The 15565-nt window shown below is 53.7% G+C and overlaps 2 protein-coding genes across 9 annotated transcripts; one reads left to right on the top strand and one right to left on the bottom strand.

The window, feature by feature from the left end:
• The first annotated feature begins 6 nt into the window (after window positions 1-6).
• On the top strand, window positions 7-3020 carry NIT1 (nitrilase 1). 6 transcript variants are annotated; one of them, XM_043568477.1, is made up of 7 exons: window positions 7-112; window positions 719-817; window positions 1068-1322; window positions 1454-1557; window positions 1767-1900; window positions 2068-2193; window positions 2479-3020. In XM_043568477.1, coding segments are annotated over exons 1-7 (987 nt in total). In that variant the 5' UTR covers window positions 7-110; the 3' UTR covers window positions 2746-3020. The 6 variants fall into 6 exon arrangements, with proteins under 6 accessions (XP_043424412.1, XP_043424410.1, XP_043424413.1 ...); XM_043568475.1 differs by having other exon boundaries at window positions 37-143; XM_043568479.1 differs by having other exon boundaries at window positions 53-159.
• A 280-nt stretch (window positions 3021-3300) lies between these two features.
• Window positions 3301-15163, bottom strand: DEDD (death effector domain containing). 3 transcript variants are annotated; one of them, XM_043568482.1, is made up of 6 exons: window positions 15026-15163; window positions 13164-13196; window positions 6411-6799; window positions 6104-6211; window positions 5548-5694; window positions 3301-4486 (listed from the first exon to the last, which is right to left on the bottom strand). In XM_043568482.1, the coding sequence occupies exons 3-6, from the start codon at window positions 6733-6735 to the stop codon at window positions 4110-4112; spliced, it is 957 nt and encodes a 318-aa protein (XP_043424417.1). In that variant the 5' UTR covers window positions 6736-6799; window positions 13164-13196; window positions 15026-15163; the 3' UTR covers window positions 3301-4109. The 3 variants fall into 3 exon arrangements, with proteins under 3 accessions (XP_043424417.1, XP_043424418.1, XP_043424419.1); XM_043568483.1 differs by lacking the exon at window positions 15026-15163 and adding an exon at window positions 14867-14974; XM_043568484.1 differs by lacking the exon at window positions 15026-15163 and adding an exon at window positions 14724-14801.
• Window positions 15164-15565: the final 402 nt, after the last annotated feature.

Below are 15565 nucleotides of genomic sequence, written 5' to 3'. Positions count from 1 at the left end.
CCCGCCGTGCGTCACATCCGGTCTGGGAGTTACCGCCCACTCGCCCCGGTGCCTCTGCCTCCAGGCCGCTCTTCGGTTCGGATCCTGCGGATGGTTTTGGCTGTGTCTTCATGTAGGACCTACCGTCTGCCCCGCAGGCCGCGGTGAATTCCGCCTGCGGTGCTTTAACTTGTGCAACAGAGACACTGCCCCTGGGAGAGGGGCAGAACCCTTTCGGACGGGTTAACCGGAGAGTGGGGGCGCGGGTTGGGATCTGGGTGCCAGTGCCCTCTGCCCAGCACGGGGCGGTGGGAAAGGAGGGAAGGTGAATTTCCCCTCAGAGATTCCGGGGTAAGGGGGGGGGGGGGCGGGGTATATGTTTTGAGCAGCAAAGCTGTGCAGGTGTGCAGTCAGGAAGAGAGGCTGGGAAAAACAAGGAAGTTTCATGGAGATGACTTTCGAAGCGCGGATAGGTTTGGCTGAGGAAAATGGCTTCAGTTTAATATGAGATCACTGGAAGTCGGGGTATTCAGGTGCCCAGTAAAGCCCTTTCCTCCATCTTCCCACTTTATGATCTCTTCCTGTAGCCCATAATTACTTACAGTAAAGAGTGTTTTGAAGACTTAGGGGGTGTTACTGGCAGGGCCCTGATTCGGCCCCACAGTGTGAAAAGTCAGAGAAGCCTAGAAATGTACTCCTTGAGGGAGGGGCCGGTGTCCTGATTTCTCACCATCTTCAGGCTGGGCTTCATCATCAGGCCTCCTCACCAGCTCCTGTCCCTTCTTTTGTGTCCTGGACTCCGGATCCCTCGACCGTCAGTACTTTGTGCACAGCCCAGGTAACACGTTTTGTTCTGTCCTCAGTGCCTCAGTAGATGCTCAGTAAATGTTTGTTAAATGACCAGATGGTGGGAAACACTGGGGTACCAACCATCCACAGAACATTTCATCAGTGGGTGGTTGTGCCCCGTTAAGAGCACAAATCCAAGGGCAGTCCAGCCCTCCCGCCTCCCCATTTGAGACCCTTATCATTAAACTGGGATTTTCCCGTGCTGGGAAATCTTGAGTCCTGCCTTGTGCCATTCACAGGCCCAGAGCCATGGCCATCTTCTCTTCTTCCTGGGAACTACCGCTGGTGGCTGTGTGCCAGGTAACCTCAACCCCAGACAAGCAGCAGAACTTTAAAACATGCGCAGAGCTTGTTCGAGAGGCTGCCAGACTGGGTGCTTGCCTGGCTTTCCTGCCGGAGGCATTTGACTTCGTTGCGAGGGACCCTGCAGAGACGCTCCGCCTGTCTGAGCCACTGGGTGGGAACCTTTTAGGAGAATATACCCAGCTTGCCAGGTATCAGGGCAAGGGGGAGGAAAAGGTAGTTTCTTTGTTGGGCACTTGTCCCTGAGTGGCCAGGTGGGAGGGCAGAACCTTGAGAAGAGTCGTCCGTGTCGCCTCCTCCCCCTGCCCCCCTCCTCCCCCAGGGAATGTGGACTCTGGCTGTCCTTGGGTGGTTTCCACGAGCGAGGCCAGGACTGGGAACAGACTCAGAAAATCTACAATTGTCATGTGCTTCTGGACAACAAGGGTGAGACTTCAGAACTCTCCAGCCTCCCTCTTCCCAGGCTTTGCTGCCTAAAGTAAGATCCTCCAGAACTGTTACGCAACTCTTTGCTTGGTCAAGGGGCATCTGTACTTCGCATCCTAGCTTATAAGCTAGCTCCCTGGGAGGAGAGGAACGAAGTTGGGTGCTTCTAGGGCACCAGCACTGAGCACTCCTTCTCCATCTTGCTCCAGGGTCAGTAGTGGCCACTTACAGGAAGACCCATCTGTGTGACGTGGAGATTCCAGGGCAGGGGCCTATGCGTGAGAGCAACTCTACCATTCCGGGGCCCAGTCTTGAGTCTCCTGTCAGCACACCAGCAGGCAAGGTGGGAGTTGTGAGAGGAGGAGATGCGGGATCAGGAACACGAGGGAGGAGAGTAGGAACACTCTGAGGTGGTAGCAGAGGCTGGAAAGGCCTACGGAGCGGGGTAGGGAGGTAACGACTAGATGCCGTGACGAACCGAATGGGGGGTCAGGCTCTTTTTCATTGCAGATTGGTCTAGCGGTCTGCTACGATATGCGCTTTCCTGAACTCTCTCTGGCATTGGCTCAGGCTGGAGCAGAAATACTTACCTACCCTTCAGCTTTCGGATCTGTTACGGGCCCAGCCCACTGGGAGGTAAGAGACCCTCCCTTCAGAACCCAAGGGCCTCCTCTTAAACTTCCTTCTCCACCCTTGGCCCTACCAGCCGAAGAAAAGATTTTCCTCCCCTTCCCACCCAGGGGGAAGCATTCATTCCCTAGATTGCTGCCCTTCACGTTAGAGAACAGGTAACAGTAAAGCATTCCTAGGCAGTTATCAGAATGGTCACAAGGAGTAGACTGGCCTGTAACACCCGTCACCTATCAATTCCCCACTGGACGTTCCATGTACGTAAGTGAACTCACGTCTCCTCATCCCCAGGTGTTGCTGCGGGCCCGTGCCATTGAAACCCAGTGCTACGTCGTGGCAGCAGCACAGTGTGGACGCCACCACGAGAAGAGAGCAAGTTATGGCCACAGCATGGTGGTGGATCCCTGGGGGACAGTGGTGGCCCGCTGCTCTGAAGGACCAGGCCTCTGCCTTGCCCGCATCGACCTCAGTTATCTGCGACAGCTGCGCCAACAGCTGCCTGTGTTCCAGCACCGCAGGCCTGACCTCTACGGCAGTCTGGGCCACCCACGGTCTTAAGACTGACTTCTGTGAGCTGACACTCCCATCGTGAGCTGGCGTTGCCGTGACTTGATGGCGGGACCCAGGCGCGGCTCCCCTCACTTGGAGAAGCTCGACTGCCTTGGCGGAACACAGGCTCAGCTTCTCGAGAAAGAGGAAACTTTCGCCTGAGCTCCCATTTCAGTTTCAGAAAGGTGGAATTTTCTACAGTCGCTGTTTATTTCATGAAAACTGAAGTTGTGCGGAGGGCTGAGCAGCACTGGCATTGAAAAAAATAGAATCATCAGAAAGTCTGTGTCTGGACATCTCCTTTGGGAGCTGAAAAGGGGAGGTGGGGTCGTACCGGCCGGACGAGGCTCCGGTTCTAGGCCTTCTGGCTCCTTCGACAAGCCTCCCTGCCCCAATCAAAGTGCGACACTCAGTGCATGTCCCGGCCCCACGCTCCCAAGCTTGAGCGTGGGAGTGGGGTAGAGAGTGGGGGAGGAAAAAGGAGAGAGGGGTGGGTACTGAATGACTTCGCTTTCACCTAGACTGCCCTTCGCCCAAGCCAGAAGAAAGCAAAGGGGAAAGGGCTGCAGGGTACATGATTTATTTTCACTTGAACATGGAAGGGAAGTCTCACACTCCCCCTTCCCCTTTCCAGGGGGAGTGTATTTTTATCAGCAACCCCTTTGCCATCCGCCCTGTGCGGGAGCAGGGAACTAGGCTGGCCTAGTCCTCTTACCTCAGACTCCCTTTCGGAGGGTTTGACCAAAGGGGGAAAAGGAAGGCGCCACACCAGGCAGAGGTTTCAAGCCATGGAATGGAGGAAACGAGGCAGAGAGGAGCAGCACCAGAGGCCGGCAGAGAGTGGAAAGGGCCACAGCTTCTTTGTTTTTTAAAAATTCTATAATTTGGGAGAGGGTGGTGATTAGTTTCCAAAATACGCTTCAGAGTCCCACCTTCCACACAGCTCCCTCACTCAGCCCTTTGGTTTTTGCAGACAAAATTTAAGAGCCCTCAGAAAGCCAGAAGTACTGATGACCCCGCAATGCACCCGGAAGCAGTGTTCACTTCGATCCCCTACAAAGACTATGTTCTATAGACTTTGCTTCTCCCTCTACGTTTGTCTTACGGCTCAGTGGCAAGGTGGCTGCAGACGCACATCAGGAGGAGGGGACGTGGGAAAGGGAAACAGGGGAAGCCCAGGCACGTGGGTGCAGGGAGGGGTGGGGAACACCGCTTCCATTTTCCTTTGTCTTTTCCTTTAAAAAAAAAAAAAAAAAAAAGGCAGGGGTGTGATTGGTCGGAAGGGTAGAGAACAAACCCCAGAACAGTATGTGAGCTCCAGAGGTGGGCGGGGGGAGCAGTCCCCCGAGAGGTGAGAGGTGAGAGGGGAAAGGTCAGGGCAGTGCCTGCAGCATCAAGTTCCTCAGGAGTTTCTGCCGGCCCAGCTCGTAGTCCTCCTCGTCCACATTCACCAGCAGCTTGATGGCTTCGTGGCCCACAGCCTGCTTGAGGGAGTCTGTGATAAAGACACCTTTGAGCGCCTCTAGTAGCGAGCCATTGATGTAGTCGCGCCAGAAGGCGTCGAGGTAGGTGAGCTCGGAGAACTTGATGTCACAGATGATGGAGCCCAGGTCCCGGGACTTGAGGATGGTGTTGGCCTGGTTGAAGCGCTCAAACTGCCGCTCCAGTGGGTCCTGCTTGTTCGAGAACACGTTGCCTTGCAGAGCGGTCTCGTGCTGGCAGTATTCGGCCCGAACCCGCAGTCTGATGTCTGTGGGGAAGACAAGACACGCACAAGCGGTTGCGGAGGGGGCGCGGCCAAGCGGGCGCGGGAGGCTGGAAGACCAGCGGAGGAGCAGAGCTGGGAGCGTCACCTGACAGCTTTCCTACCTCTCCCCCGGGACCAGTTCTTTTCCAAGCACCTCTGAAATCCTCGCCTGAACACACGAGTTTCCTTTAAACGGGCCAGGCCCAGGCCAGATCACTGCCATCCCTCACAAGGAGCACCCTGCTTCTAGGCAGTATGTTCCTAACAGGCACAAGTTCATTTATTTGTTTTCATTTTGTTTTTAATGTCTTTTTTGAATGCTTTATTTATTTTTGAGAGACAAAGAGCGTGAGCGGGGGAGGGGCAGAGAGAGAGAGACAGACAGACAGACACACACACACACACACACACACACACACACGCACCTCAAAGCAGGCTCCAAGGCTCTAAGCTGTCAGCACAGAGCCCAACGCCGGGGCTCAAACCCGTGAACCTTGAGATCATGACCTGAGCCGAAGTCCAAGGCTTAACCGACTAAGCCACCCAGGCGCCCCCAGGCACACGAGTTCACTTTAGTATTCGATCAAAACTTGGTCCATCCTGGGGCGCCTGGGTGGCGCAGTCGGTTAAGCGTCCGACTTCAGCCAGGTCACGATCTGGCGGTCCGCGAGTTCGAGCCCCGCGTCAGGCTCTGGGCTGATGGCTCAGAGCCTGGAGCCTGTTTCCGATTCTGTGTCTCCCTCTCTCTCTGCCCCTCCCCGTTCATGCTCTGTCTCTCTCTGTCCCAAAAATAAATAAAAAAAAAAAAACTTGGTCCATCCTACAATAAGGATGTTGTAACAGCATCCCTTTGATCTCGTATTAACTAGAAAGACGTGAATTGGACTCTGCCACAAAGACAGAGGAATTCTCTCCCCACAGATGAGGCCGTTCAATCCCACTAAATCATTCACCCATTCCATGCGAGCCTCGCACTAAACAGCATAAACTGCCCGGGGTCTCAGCACTTCTCTGTATTTCCCCCTCCCATCTGCTCCACCTCCAGAACCCTTAAACTTCCTCACCACATGTCTGCTTTTCCTTGGGATCTGGTGTTACTGACTTCCGGCGTTTTCGCTGGCTCCCGAGTGTGGCTCTCCCTCGAGCTGGCCGCTTGCTACACATCTGAGGGCCCGAAGTGGGGCAGCACACCACAGGATAGTGGGGAGGCACTGGCCAGAGGGGAAAAGGGGAAAAAACATAGGAGGGGAAAAGTAGAAATACAAACCGATCTCTTGGAATGAGGAAGGAATCACTTAAGACTTAGCACTAAAAGCCTACAGGACCTGAAAAGAGGACACACGATGTGGGGACAATCACAGGACCCAGGTGAAGCATTAACACCTCACCTAATTTTTATAGGGCCAGATGCTGGGGGGAGCGGGGGTGAGAGAGACCCAGTGCCCTTTCAGGCAGGCTGGCGAGGCTGGAAAAATAACGAGTTTAGGGTCTTCTTTTTTTTTTTTTTCAAGTGAGCGCTATTCCCAAAATGGGACTTGACCTCACAACCCCACGGTCAAGAGCGCACGCTCCGCTGACCGAGCCAGCCAGGAAAATTCAGAGGAGTTCCTATCTTCTTACCTGTTTTAGGGGATTGGGGAGGCCTCGGTTCTGGATCACTGAGGGCTCTGGGGGTCACGTAGCGAATCGACGTCTCCTCCAGATACTTGTCTACAAGATCGGGGCACACTATAGGAGGGGAGGGGGTCCTTCAGGAAAAGACGCCCCCCCCCCCGCCCCCGGTCCAACCCTCCCACGGGCCTCCTAACGCCTCCTAGGTAGCCCCCAGGGTCATCGCCTCCTCCCACGCGGGCTCCTGTGCTGCCGGCTCCAGGCCTCCCACGACTGGTCCCCGGGCCCTGCGGTCTGGTCCCTCGTGCACCCTCACCGGCCCGTCTCCTCTTGAGGGTGACGTAGGGCAGCAGGTCGTGGCGAGTGATGATACGCAGCAGCTGCAGCACCTGGCGGAAGTTACTCTCGTCACAGCGGCCCTGGCGCTCCAACGCCAGCAAGAAGTCACGTCCGTTTCGGATGAGGCCACGCTCGTGGTCATCGATGACATCGACAAAGAGGAAGGAAAGGACGCGCACGTCCCTGTGTGTCAGGTGGGCGCCCACGATGTCAAACATGCGGTGCAGGCTATAGAGCCCGTGCTCCTGCTCGCCGCGTTCTTCGGGCCACACCTGGCCGGCCCGCCGCTTCAGGCCCGCCATGCCGGGGGCTCAGGTGCGTGGCGCGGTCCAGAGTCCCCGCTCGGCGGCCGAGGGCCTCGCTACACTGTAGGGACGAGGAAACAGAGCCCGTGAGCCACCCGGTGGAAGAACTGGTCTTGTTCGCTCCCGAACCCCCAGTGCCTAACGCCGTGCCTGGCGCACGGCAACACTGAGGGTTTATCACGTTTTCAAAAGTGATTATTGCAAAATAAAGCCCAGAGCTCTCCACATCCAACGGCTGTTACCTTAAGTCCAGACCCTACTGGAGAAACAGGGTCGCGTTCCCTGAGAGTGTTATATGCAACTTCAGGCTGCAGACTCAGCAGGAATTGCTGTTAGAGGTTACCCCGATTCTTCCCCTGCCCCCCAAATACTGCTTTTGGTCCCTTTGTGCTCTCCCTCCTACCCCCAACCATCTCACCTCTTAAAGGTAGGCAATCCTGAGAAAAGTAGAGAATTCACTTTCTTTTTTTAATGTTTATGCTTGAGAGAGAGAGACAGAGTGTGAGCCAAGGAGGGTCAGAGAGAGAGGGAGACACAGAATCAGAAACAGGCTCCAGGCTCTGAGCTGTCAGCACAGAGCCCGACGCGGGGCTCGAACTCACAAACCGTGAGATCGTGACCAGAGCTGAAGTCAGATGCTCAACCCACTGAGCCACCCAGGCGCCCCAAGAATTCGCCCTTAACTAACATGGAAGCTGCGGGAGACAAACCTACAGACGGACAGTAGGGAAACTGAAAATCTTTAGATAAGACCTAGTTTTCATTCTGCCTGTATCATTAACAAGCCAGCTGTGTAGCTGTGTGACTTCAGGCAAGTCACCTCACTTCAAAGTCGCACTGTCCCCCATCTACAAAACATGGAAGGAAAGAAGCTACTCCTCAGACTTGTTAAGAATCCAATTAGAAACTACATGCGAAACCGCTGGGGCGATGATTGTGAAAGAGATTTCAGAGCGATAAGCACCCCTGACCTCTGCAGCCCGGAGCCACCCCCTCCCCCAACCTTATCCTCATACTTCCTGCCATCCAACCAAGTTCAAAAGCCTAACTGCACAGGAGGCTAACCAGTAATGTTCACCCAAACTCATGGATTGACATCAGCGAACATTACTGCGGTGAGCACGCTTGTGACCCTCCGCTGCCAGGTGAACTCACCAATGATGTTCACACACCACTTGGACATACGCCCCTTCTATTCCTTCCTCGTAGTTGTCACTTCCCCACCCGCTCGCAGTGACCCACAGCAGCCGACACTCGTTCTATAATTTGGCATTTGCGGGGTTTCTTTTTTAATATTCATTTATTTTGGAAGAGAGAGAGCACGAGAGAGAGAGAACGAGGAAGAGGGGCAGAGAGGGAGACAGAGAATCCCACGCAGGCTCCACGCTCAGCAAAGAGCCTGCCGCGGGGTTTAATCTCACAGTCGTGATCGTGCCCTGAGCCAAAATCGAGTCAGACGCTCACCCGACTGGGCCCCCCCAGGCGCCCCCATAATTCAGTGTTTGGTTCACCAAGTTTCAGCATCAAGCTGGGTAATGTCAATGACCTGTGACCAAGCCTGAAGTCCACAGGCTTCCACATCCACACTTGTCACACGCACGTGCTGCCCAATACTGTTCCACCAAACCACAGCTCCAATCACCTGATCCATTATATATTCCTATTGAAGCCACTTCTAAATATGTCTCCAATCACCTCTCCCGCCACTGCCCTGCTTCAGGTCCTGATGATCCCTCACTTGGACTATGGCAACAGCCTCTCGAGGGCTCCCCTGCCCACCAATCTTAACCCACCTAAGTCCATCCCTCATATCCAGCTGAATTCGCTATCTAAACCACACAACTGAGGAGCGCCTGGGTGGCTCAGTTGGTTAAGCGTCCGACTTCAGCTCAGGTCATGATCTTGCAGTCTGTGAGTTTGAGCCCTGTGTCAGGCTCATGCAGACAGCTCAGAGCCTGGAACCTGCTTTGGATTCTGTGTCTGTTTCTCTCTGCCTCTCTCCCACTCGTGCTCTGTCTCTCTCTCTCTCAAACATAAACATTGAAAAAAACATTTTTTGGGGGGCGCCTGGGTGGCTCAGTCGGTTAAGCATCTAACTTCAGCTCAGGTCATGATCTCACAGTCCGTGAGTTCGAGCCCTGCATCAGGCTCTGTGCTGACAGCTCAGAGCCTGGAGCCTGCTTCAGATTGTGTCTCCCTCTCTCTCTGCCCCTCTTCTGCTCACGCTCTGTCTCAAAAATAAATAAGAGCATTAAAAAAACCCCACATTTTTAAAAATAAAATGCACAACTGACCACATCACTTTTCTGCTTAAGACCTATCTACAGCCCCCTCCTTACCTAGAACACTCCAGACTCCTCACACCACACACCAAGCCTTCTGAGATCAGGCCCTGCCTACCTTTTCAACCTCATAACCCACTTTTGATTCTCTGCCGTTATCAGTTTGTTTATAACTCACATACAGCAGGCAGTTCACTTCTCTGTCCCTTTCTTCAGGCTACTGCCATTGCCTGAGTGCCCCTCTCCCTTCTCTGTACCCTACCCCCCTATACCACTCCTCTTTTTCACATGGCTAACTCCTACTCGTCCTTTACGAGTCAGCTCAGATACCATCTTCAAATTCATTCTCCACACCTCCATGCTGGGATATGTAATCCTCTTCTGTGCTCCTGTGGAACATCATACGTATTTCTTTTAAACCCCATTTGTGTATTTATCACCCCAGCCCATCTTAGGCAACTCGTGGAAATGGACGAAGTCACATTCACCTTTATATTCTCAGTGCCTAGCAATGCATAGAGGTTGGTACACAGTACTCACAACCTACTGAACTGAGCTCAGTCTCCAAGAGATCATCAAAAGCAGCATCAATTAAGAAACAAACCCACACAGGGGCGCCTGGGTGGCTCAGTCAGTTGAGCGTCTGACTTCGGTTCAGGTCAAGAGCTTGCAGTTCGTGAGGTCGAGCCCCACGTCGGGCCCTGTGCTGACAGCTCGGAGCCTGGAGCCTGCTTCGGATTCTGTGTGTCCTTCTCTCTCTACCTCTCCCCCACTTGCACTCTGTGTCTCTCTCTCTCTCAAAAATAAATTTAAAAATTAAAAAAAACACAAAAAAACAGATACACACAGCCTGGTTACCACGCATACACTCTAGCTAGCCGTAGCCTCCCCTACGTTGTGTGGAACTACCCATACCACGGCACCCTACTAAGCAAGAAGATTGGTGGTCCCGTTTTATACACCGAGACACTGAGGCTAAGTTACAAAAGAGAATAAGGTGCACCAGGGTGGCTCAGTCGGGTTAAGTGACCGTCCGACTCTGGATGTCAGGTCAGGTCATGATCCCACGGTTTGATCAAGCCCCGGGTCAGGCTCTGCGCTGACAGGATGGAACCTGCTTGGGATTCTCTCTGCCTCTCCCCTGCTCACAGTGTGTGTGTGCACGCTCTCTCTTGCAAGATAAATAAAGTTTAAAAGAGAGAGAGAATAAAATAAGCCACTTCCAAAGAGCCAAGTTGATGGGGTCTTAGAAAACTGCAGAGCAAGTGAATCCAATCCTCCCTTCCTCAAGAACCTAAAAGGTTCTAAAAAGGACCTAAAAGGAAGCAGAGACTCATACCCATAAGAAAAGGGGAGCTCCATCCCGCACTCACTTAGCCCCCAGACATGAGTTTGATATACGGACAAGAAATATGGTTCACAGCTACTTAGGAGAGCCCAGATGCCCCCCACCCCCCACTCGCCTGCTGAGCATGGGAACAGCTGGGAAAACAGCTACCCAACTACAGGGTAGTTTTCTCGTATCTTCCTCTCACCTGTTGTACTTACTGGGTACAAATGGGGGCGGGGTGGGGGGGGGTGCTGAAGGAAAGTAACTCCTTGCTCATAGCAGGCAACATGAGAAAACCGAGCCTCCTTAGGCGTCTCCCTGTTCCCTGTCCCACCTGTTCCTCTTGGCCAGCTGCTGATTATGAGGATCTCAGAAAAAGCAGATGGGCAGGTTTCACATTCAACCAATCCTAAGAGCAGGTTGCTAGAGAGCTCCCTAATTCAAAGTGTTCTGACTTTAAGTCCCCGGAAATGAAGAAATATGGTCCCTACATACCTCGCCCCTGGAAAATGAGGCAAAATGCAGGAAAGCATGATGGTCCTAATGATTATATATCAATGGATGCAATTCTGTAATAGACCTCAGTCCTCTGAGGGTTAACTCCCTAGATAGGAGGGAAGAAACAGCCACCTTAAGTCCTAGACCCCAGGCTGGATCATTCAAAGTGCCAGGAATTATCAGCGCTTCTAGGTCAGTGGTTCTCAACCACGGAGGACGCTGTCCCCCCCCCCCCCCCCCCCCCCCCGGACATCTGGCGATGTCTGGATACATTTCAGACTGTTATGACTGGAAGGGGTAAAGGACTGTGCCAGAGGCATGCAGTGAGTAGAGGCCACGGATGTCTCTAGACATCTTAGAATGCCCAGAAGAGCCCCCACAACAAAGAATTATCCAGCCCCAAATGTCAATAATGCTGAGGATGAGAAACCCTGTTCTCGATGGACCATGACACAAAGGGGCCAAAGAAGAGAGACAGTATGTCACCTTCCCCCCTAGATCTAGAGACGGAAGCCATTGGGTCCCTCTGACCCAAACCCATCGAACAGTATTTCAGAAGAAAAGCAAGGCCGGTCAGACACAGACTATAAACTCCTAAGTCCAACGAACCCGAAGGAGTCCCACCCACTCCAACCCTGGCTTCTCTAACACCTGCGGCTGCCATTCAGGTGAGCAGCAAGCGGTGGGCCTACACTCTCTTCTCTTCGGCCCCATCCCAGGAGGTCGAATGTGACCCAGTTCAATCTGGATCTCTATGAAGAGAAGAGAAATGCCATCCTCTGCAAGACAAACAAAAAGGATCCCGCCCTTAGGCCTCACAGCCACCTTTCAAGTCCTGAACCTAGAGTTGCAGACCCTTCCTTATTTGACTGCTGATCAGACCTCCTGCTTATTCTATGAAGCAAAACGTAGAAGAGGCTAGAGTTTCCCAAGGCCGTGTCCTTGAGAGAACTGTCAGGAGGCGGACGGGCAAGCTAATACGCAGCCCCCCCCCCCCCCCACTTAATTATCATCTGGGATGGTGAGTTCACTCAGTTAGCAATCCAGATGGGGTTCCAAGAATCGATCTAACTTCAGTGCTGAAAGAACATGCCCAACTTCCTCGTAAACCAAAATATCCTCGGCTTTCTGTGGCAGTGAAGCTTGGGAACACAGCTTAAATTATACAGAGATCCTAGAGATATCAGAGTCGTGAGGAGAACGTACCCCCCTCTAAACAGCAGAATTAAGAGACCTTCTGAGTCCCGGTATCTGAAATATTGCCAGGTAACAAGAAACAGACCGAACACTCCGCTCAACGAGAGTCCTGATCCCGCGGGCTGCTTCGAGTCCACTTGAGAACCTAACAGGGGTCCCCCCGCTACAGTTCCCCAAGAATAATTCTTTATTCCGAGGAACGGCCGCATTGCCTGGAGCTGTCGTTTTTTGCTAGTTTGTTTTCTTTAGGGAGGCCCAAGCCAGCCCAGGGCCAACAGACCGTGCCTATATACCTACAGAATTGTCTATCTGGTTTCTACTCCCAGGCAAACTCTAGTCTCATCCCAACCAGGAATGACATCCGTATTTTTTGAGGTACTTGGCTCTCTCAGAAGCCCTTAGAGGACAGTCACGTGGAGGCAACAAAAAAGAATGATCTCTTGAAAGGAAGACGCAACTCTGGTATCATCGCAACAAGGATGACATCTGTATTTTCGTAGAGCTAGAGGTATTTGACTCTCGCCGAAGCCCTGAGGGACGCAAGTCATGTGGGCGAACTAAAAGAGGGAGGTCTTGAAAGTTGGAATGAAAACAGCATGGAGAAGCCTGAAGAGTGCAGAAAGAGCTTTCCTGCTGGTGGGATAGGGAAAATGTAACCAAATATCTGGAAGTCAGAATTACACAGTATGTTTCCAAAAGGAAGATTCCGGGAACCCTGAACAACGAAAAGACAAAGGTGAGGTGCCTCAGCAGCCCTCCAAGAGTAACATTCAGAGGCACTGTACTAGAGTACTAGTTCCGTATGTTAAAAAAAAAAATGTGTTTCTCGGAGCTCACCAAGAAGACTAGATAATGACAAACCAAAGCTGGGGGCTTGCCCCCCAAACACCTGATTTCTGCTCTCTCTTTCCTCCTACCAATTTCCAGTTACCCAGAGACGCAGGGACTGCAACAGGTCTTATGCACTCAGCTGGGTAGGTGAAAACACACGTTCCCTGGCCTCGAACCCCTTACTGGGCTCAACCCCAATGCATTTCTCTTGCCATTCCCATCCCCTTCCATTGTTCAAACAAGAACAGCAACAACAACAACAACAACATAAAAAGTTCCAGACTTACCTTTGCAAGAAACTTAATTTCCCAGGTCTCTTCCTAGCACAAGGTTGGAAGCCAGCAGCAAAACAAAAACAAATGAGGGGGAAAGAGTCAATTTTCAAGCCTGATTTTGAAACATCAAAGGCCCAAAGAATTAGTCAGTCCCAGTTCCAAAAATACACAGACACACCTAAAGCCATTTCGATTAAAATGATCCACTGTGAGCTAAAGGGGAGAACTCACTCCCAACCAAGTCCCCAGGCCTCCCTAACGCTCTATGGGCCAATTCACGAAACAATACCAACTCCCAGAATTTCCAGCCCGGGTGGCTCATGACAAGAAAGGTCCCAAATGCCACAACTTGCGGGAAAACCAAACATCCTCTGATACCTTCTCACCCGACTCCTCAACGCCTTAGGAGACCCACGTATTTCGTTACATTTTTGTTACATTTTAACACTGACTTTCAACTTTAGGGAGACCTGGAGATAGGGAAATGGTTACAGCCGAAGAAGGCACTTTCTATCCCTTCGCTCATCAGACCAGAGCTAGCCTCCAAATGCTGTCTTCACCCTTTCCCTTTGCACACAGTGAAAACAAAATATCCACTGAGGCCCGGCTTCCTGATACATCTACATTTCACCAGGGAACCTTTCCTATATGTGAACGCTGACCCCTCCCTCTTAGCACTTAAACAGAAGAAAAAAAAAAAAAAAAAAAAAAAAAAAGAAAAGAAAAAGTCTGGAAACTAAAGCAATCATTTAATTATCCAGGCTGCCCAGATGCCATCCTGTTTTCTGTTCCCTTTCTCAGACTTCCAGAGCCTCCACCCTGGCATGTAGGGCTCCAAACCAGCATGGCTGTTTCCCCTTTCTTACACCGCTAATTGCTAGAAACTAGAAAAGTCCTTTACTCCTTCCACACTTCGGTGGCGGTGACACCGGCTTCCCCGTTCTCCCTTCTGTCCCTAACCGGGAAAAACAAGGGAGCAGTAAGTCAGGGAGCCTCCGGAAAGCAAATCCACTCGAACCCTCATCCGTTCTCCAAATTCCCTAATTCTCCCAATTCCCCATTTCTCCAAACCATTCCCTTCTGCCCTTCCCACCCTATGAAAAGCTAAAGGCCTGGCAATTAGAATTGGTTGCAACTGAGGCTGCTTAACTCTGCTCTCCCTCCCTTTCCACGGGGAAAGGGAAACCCCCAACCTCTATCCCCCGTGCAGCTCCACTGTCCTATCTCCCAGCCCATTCCCCTTCCTCCCAAACTTTCCTCTTCGTCTCTCACTTTCCCCATTACCTCGTCACACCGCCCCGCTCTCCATTCCCCCCAATCTCCGTGCTCTCCTTTTCCACCCAAATGCTCCCCTAGGCCCTTCCCCCTCCCACCTCCAATTTCACACTTTCAAAACCGCCCCCCCACACGTCTGAAGTCCCCTCCGCACCCTCTCCCACCCCCTCCCGAGACCGCTCTCCAGAGTCCAGTCCCTCCCACCACATGCCACCAGCCTCTTCCCCTCCGCACCCTCGGCCGCTCCCTCCCGCGCCCACCGCCCTCAATCCGGCGGGATCGCAGCCTCACTCCCACCTCGGCCGCGCCAGCACCCCCGGCCGGGCCCGGCCCGGCCCTTGTTTACGCCCCTCCCCGCGCCCAATCCCCCGCCTCGCCCCTGCTCTCTCCCACAGTTGCCACCTCCCCCGCACGCCCCCTCGGCCGCTCCCCTCCCCCACCTCGCAGCGTCCCGTCACCTCCCTCTCTCGAGGTTCTCGGGCTGGACGTCGCCTCCGCCTCCCCCTCCACTTTCCTTCCCCTAGCCCTCCGCGGCCCCGCCCGGCCCCGCCCCGTCCCGCTCGCCTCCCCCTCCCCACCCCGCCGCCCCGCCGCCTCACTCTCGGCTCAGGCTCGGCGCCGCCATGTTGGATCCATCCGCGCCGCCCTCCCGTGCCGTCGCACGCCGCCGCATCCGGGCTCCGGCCGCCGCCGCCGCCGCCGCCGCCGCGGGCGCGGGGGAGGCGGGGAGGGGGGGGCGGCCGCGTCCGGAGCAGCGCCTCCCGGAACCTGGCCGGTTAGCGGCGGCTTCGAGACCATAGTGAGGCATGAGCCGGGGTGGCCATGCTAGGTGTGGGCAGCCTGGCAGCGGCATTAACCGGGGCGTGGATAGCTTCACTTTGGGTCGAGAGACTAGAGACTGGCAGCCATCTTGCTTTGGGGCAAGCGGGCAACGCAAGTTCTTCCCGACGGCGGCTTCAGGGCCGTCACGAGGAGGGAGTGCGGGTTGCGTCCTCGAGTGTGAGGACGTTGGCGGCGCCGGAGCCGGCCGCTGTCGACTTCAAGACCCATCGAAAGACTGGGACTAGCAGCCATGACTCATAAGGGCGGAATCTAGCAAGGGTCGGACTGCCCCGCGAACTTCGGGAAAGGTTCACGAT

This window comes from Prionailurus bengalensis, chromosome E4 (genome assembly GCF_016509475.1).
Source record: "Prionailurus bengalensis isolate Pbe53 chromosome E4, Fcat_Pben_1.1_paternal_pri, whole genome shotgun sequence".
NCBI lineage: Eukaryota > Metazoa > Chordata > Mammalia > Carnivora > Felidae > Prionailurus > Prionailurus bengalensis.
This window is presented reverse-complemented; position numbering and strand designations above follow the sequence as displayed.

What these genes read in the sequence shown, in the direction of transcription:
- NIT1 (XM_043568475.1), top strand. Translation starts at nt 91, where the DNA reads ATGGTTTTGGCTGTGTCTTCATGTAGGACCTACCGTCTGCCCCGCAGG. An exon ending in CGTCTGCCCCGCAGGCCGCG is followed by an intron (nt 144 to 718) that starts GTGAATTCCGCC and finishes CACCATCTTCAG; the next exon opens with GCTGGGCTTCATCATCAGGC. An exon ending in TCAGCACACCAGCAGGCAAG is followed by an intron (nt 1,901 to 2,067) that starts GTGGGAGTTGTG and finishes TTTTCATTGCAG; the next exon opens with ATTGGTCTAGCGGTCTGCTA.
- DEDD (XM_043568482.1), bottom strand. Translation starts at nt 6,735, where the DNA reads ATGGCGGGCCTGAAGCGGCGGGCCGGCCAGGTGTGGCCCGAAGAACGC. An exon ending in CCTCAAGAGGAGACGGGCCG is followed by an intron (nt 6,212 to 6,410) that starts GTGAGGGTGCAC and finishes CCCCTCCTATAG; the next exon opens with TGTGCCCCGATCTTGTAGAC. An exon ending in CAAGGAAAAGCAGACATGTG is followed by an intron (nt 4,487 to 5,547) that starts GTGAGGAAGTTT and finishes TCTTCCCCACAG; the next exon opens with ACATCAGACTGCGGGTTCGG.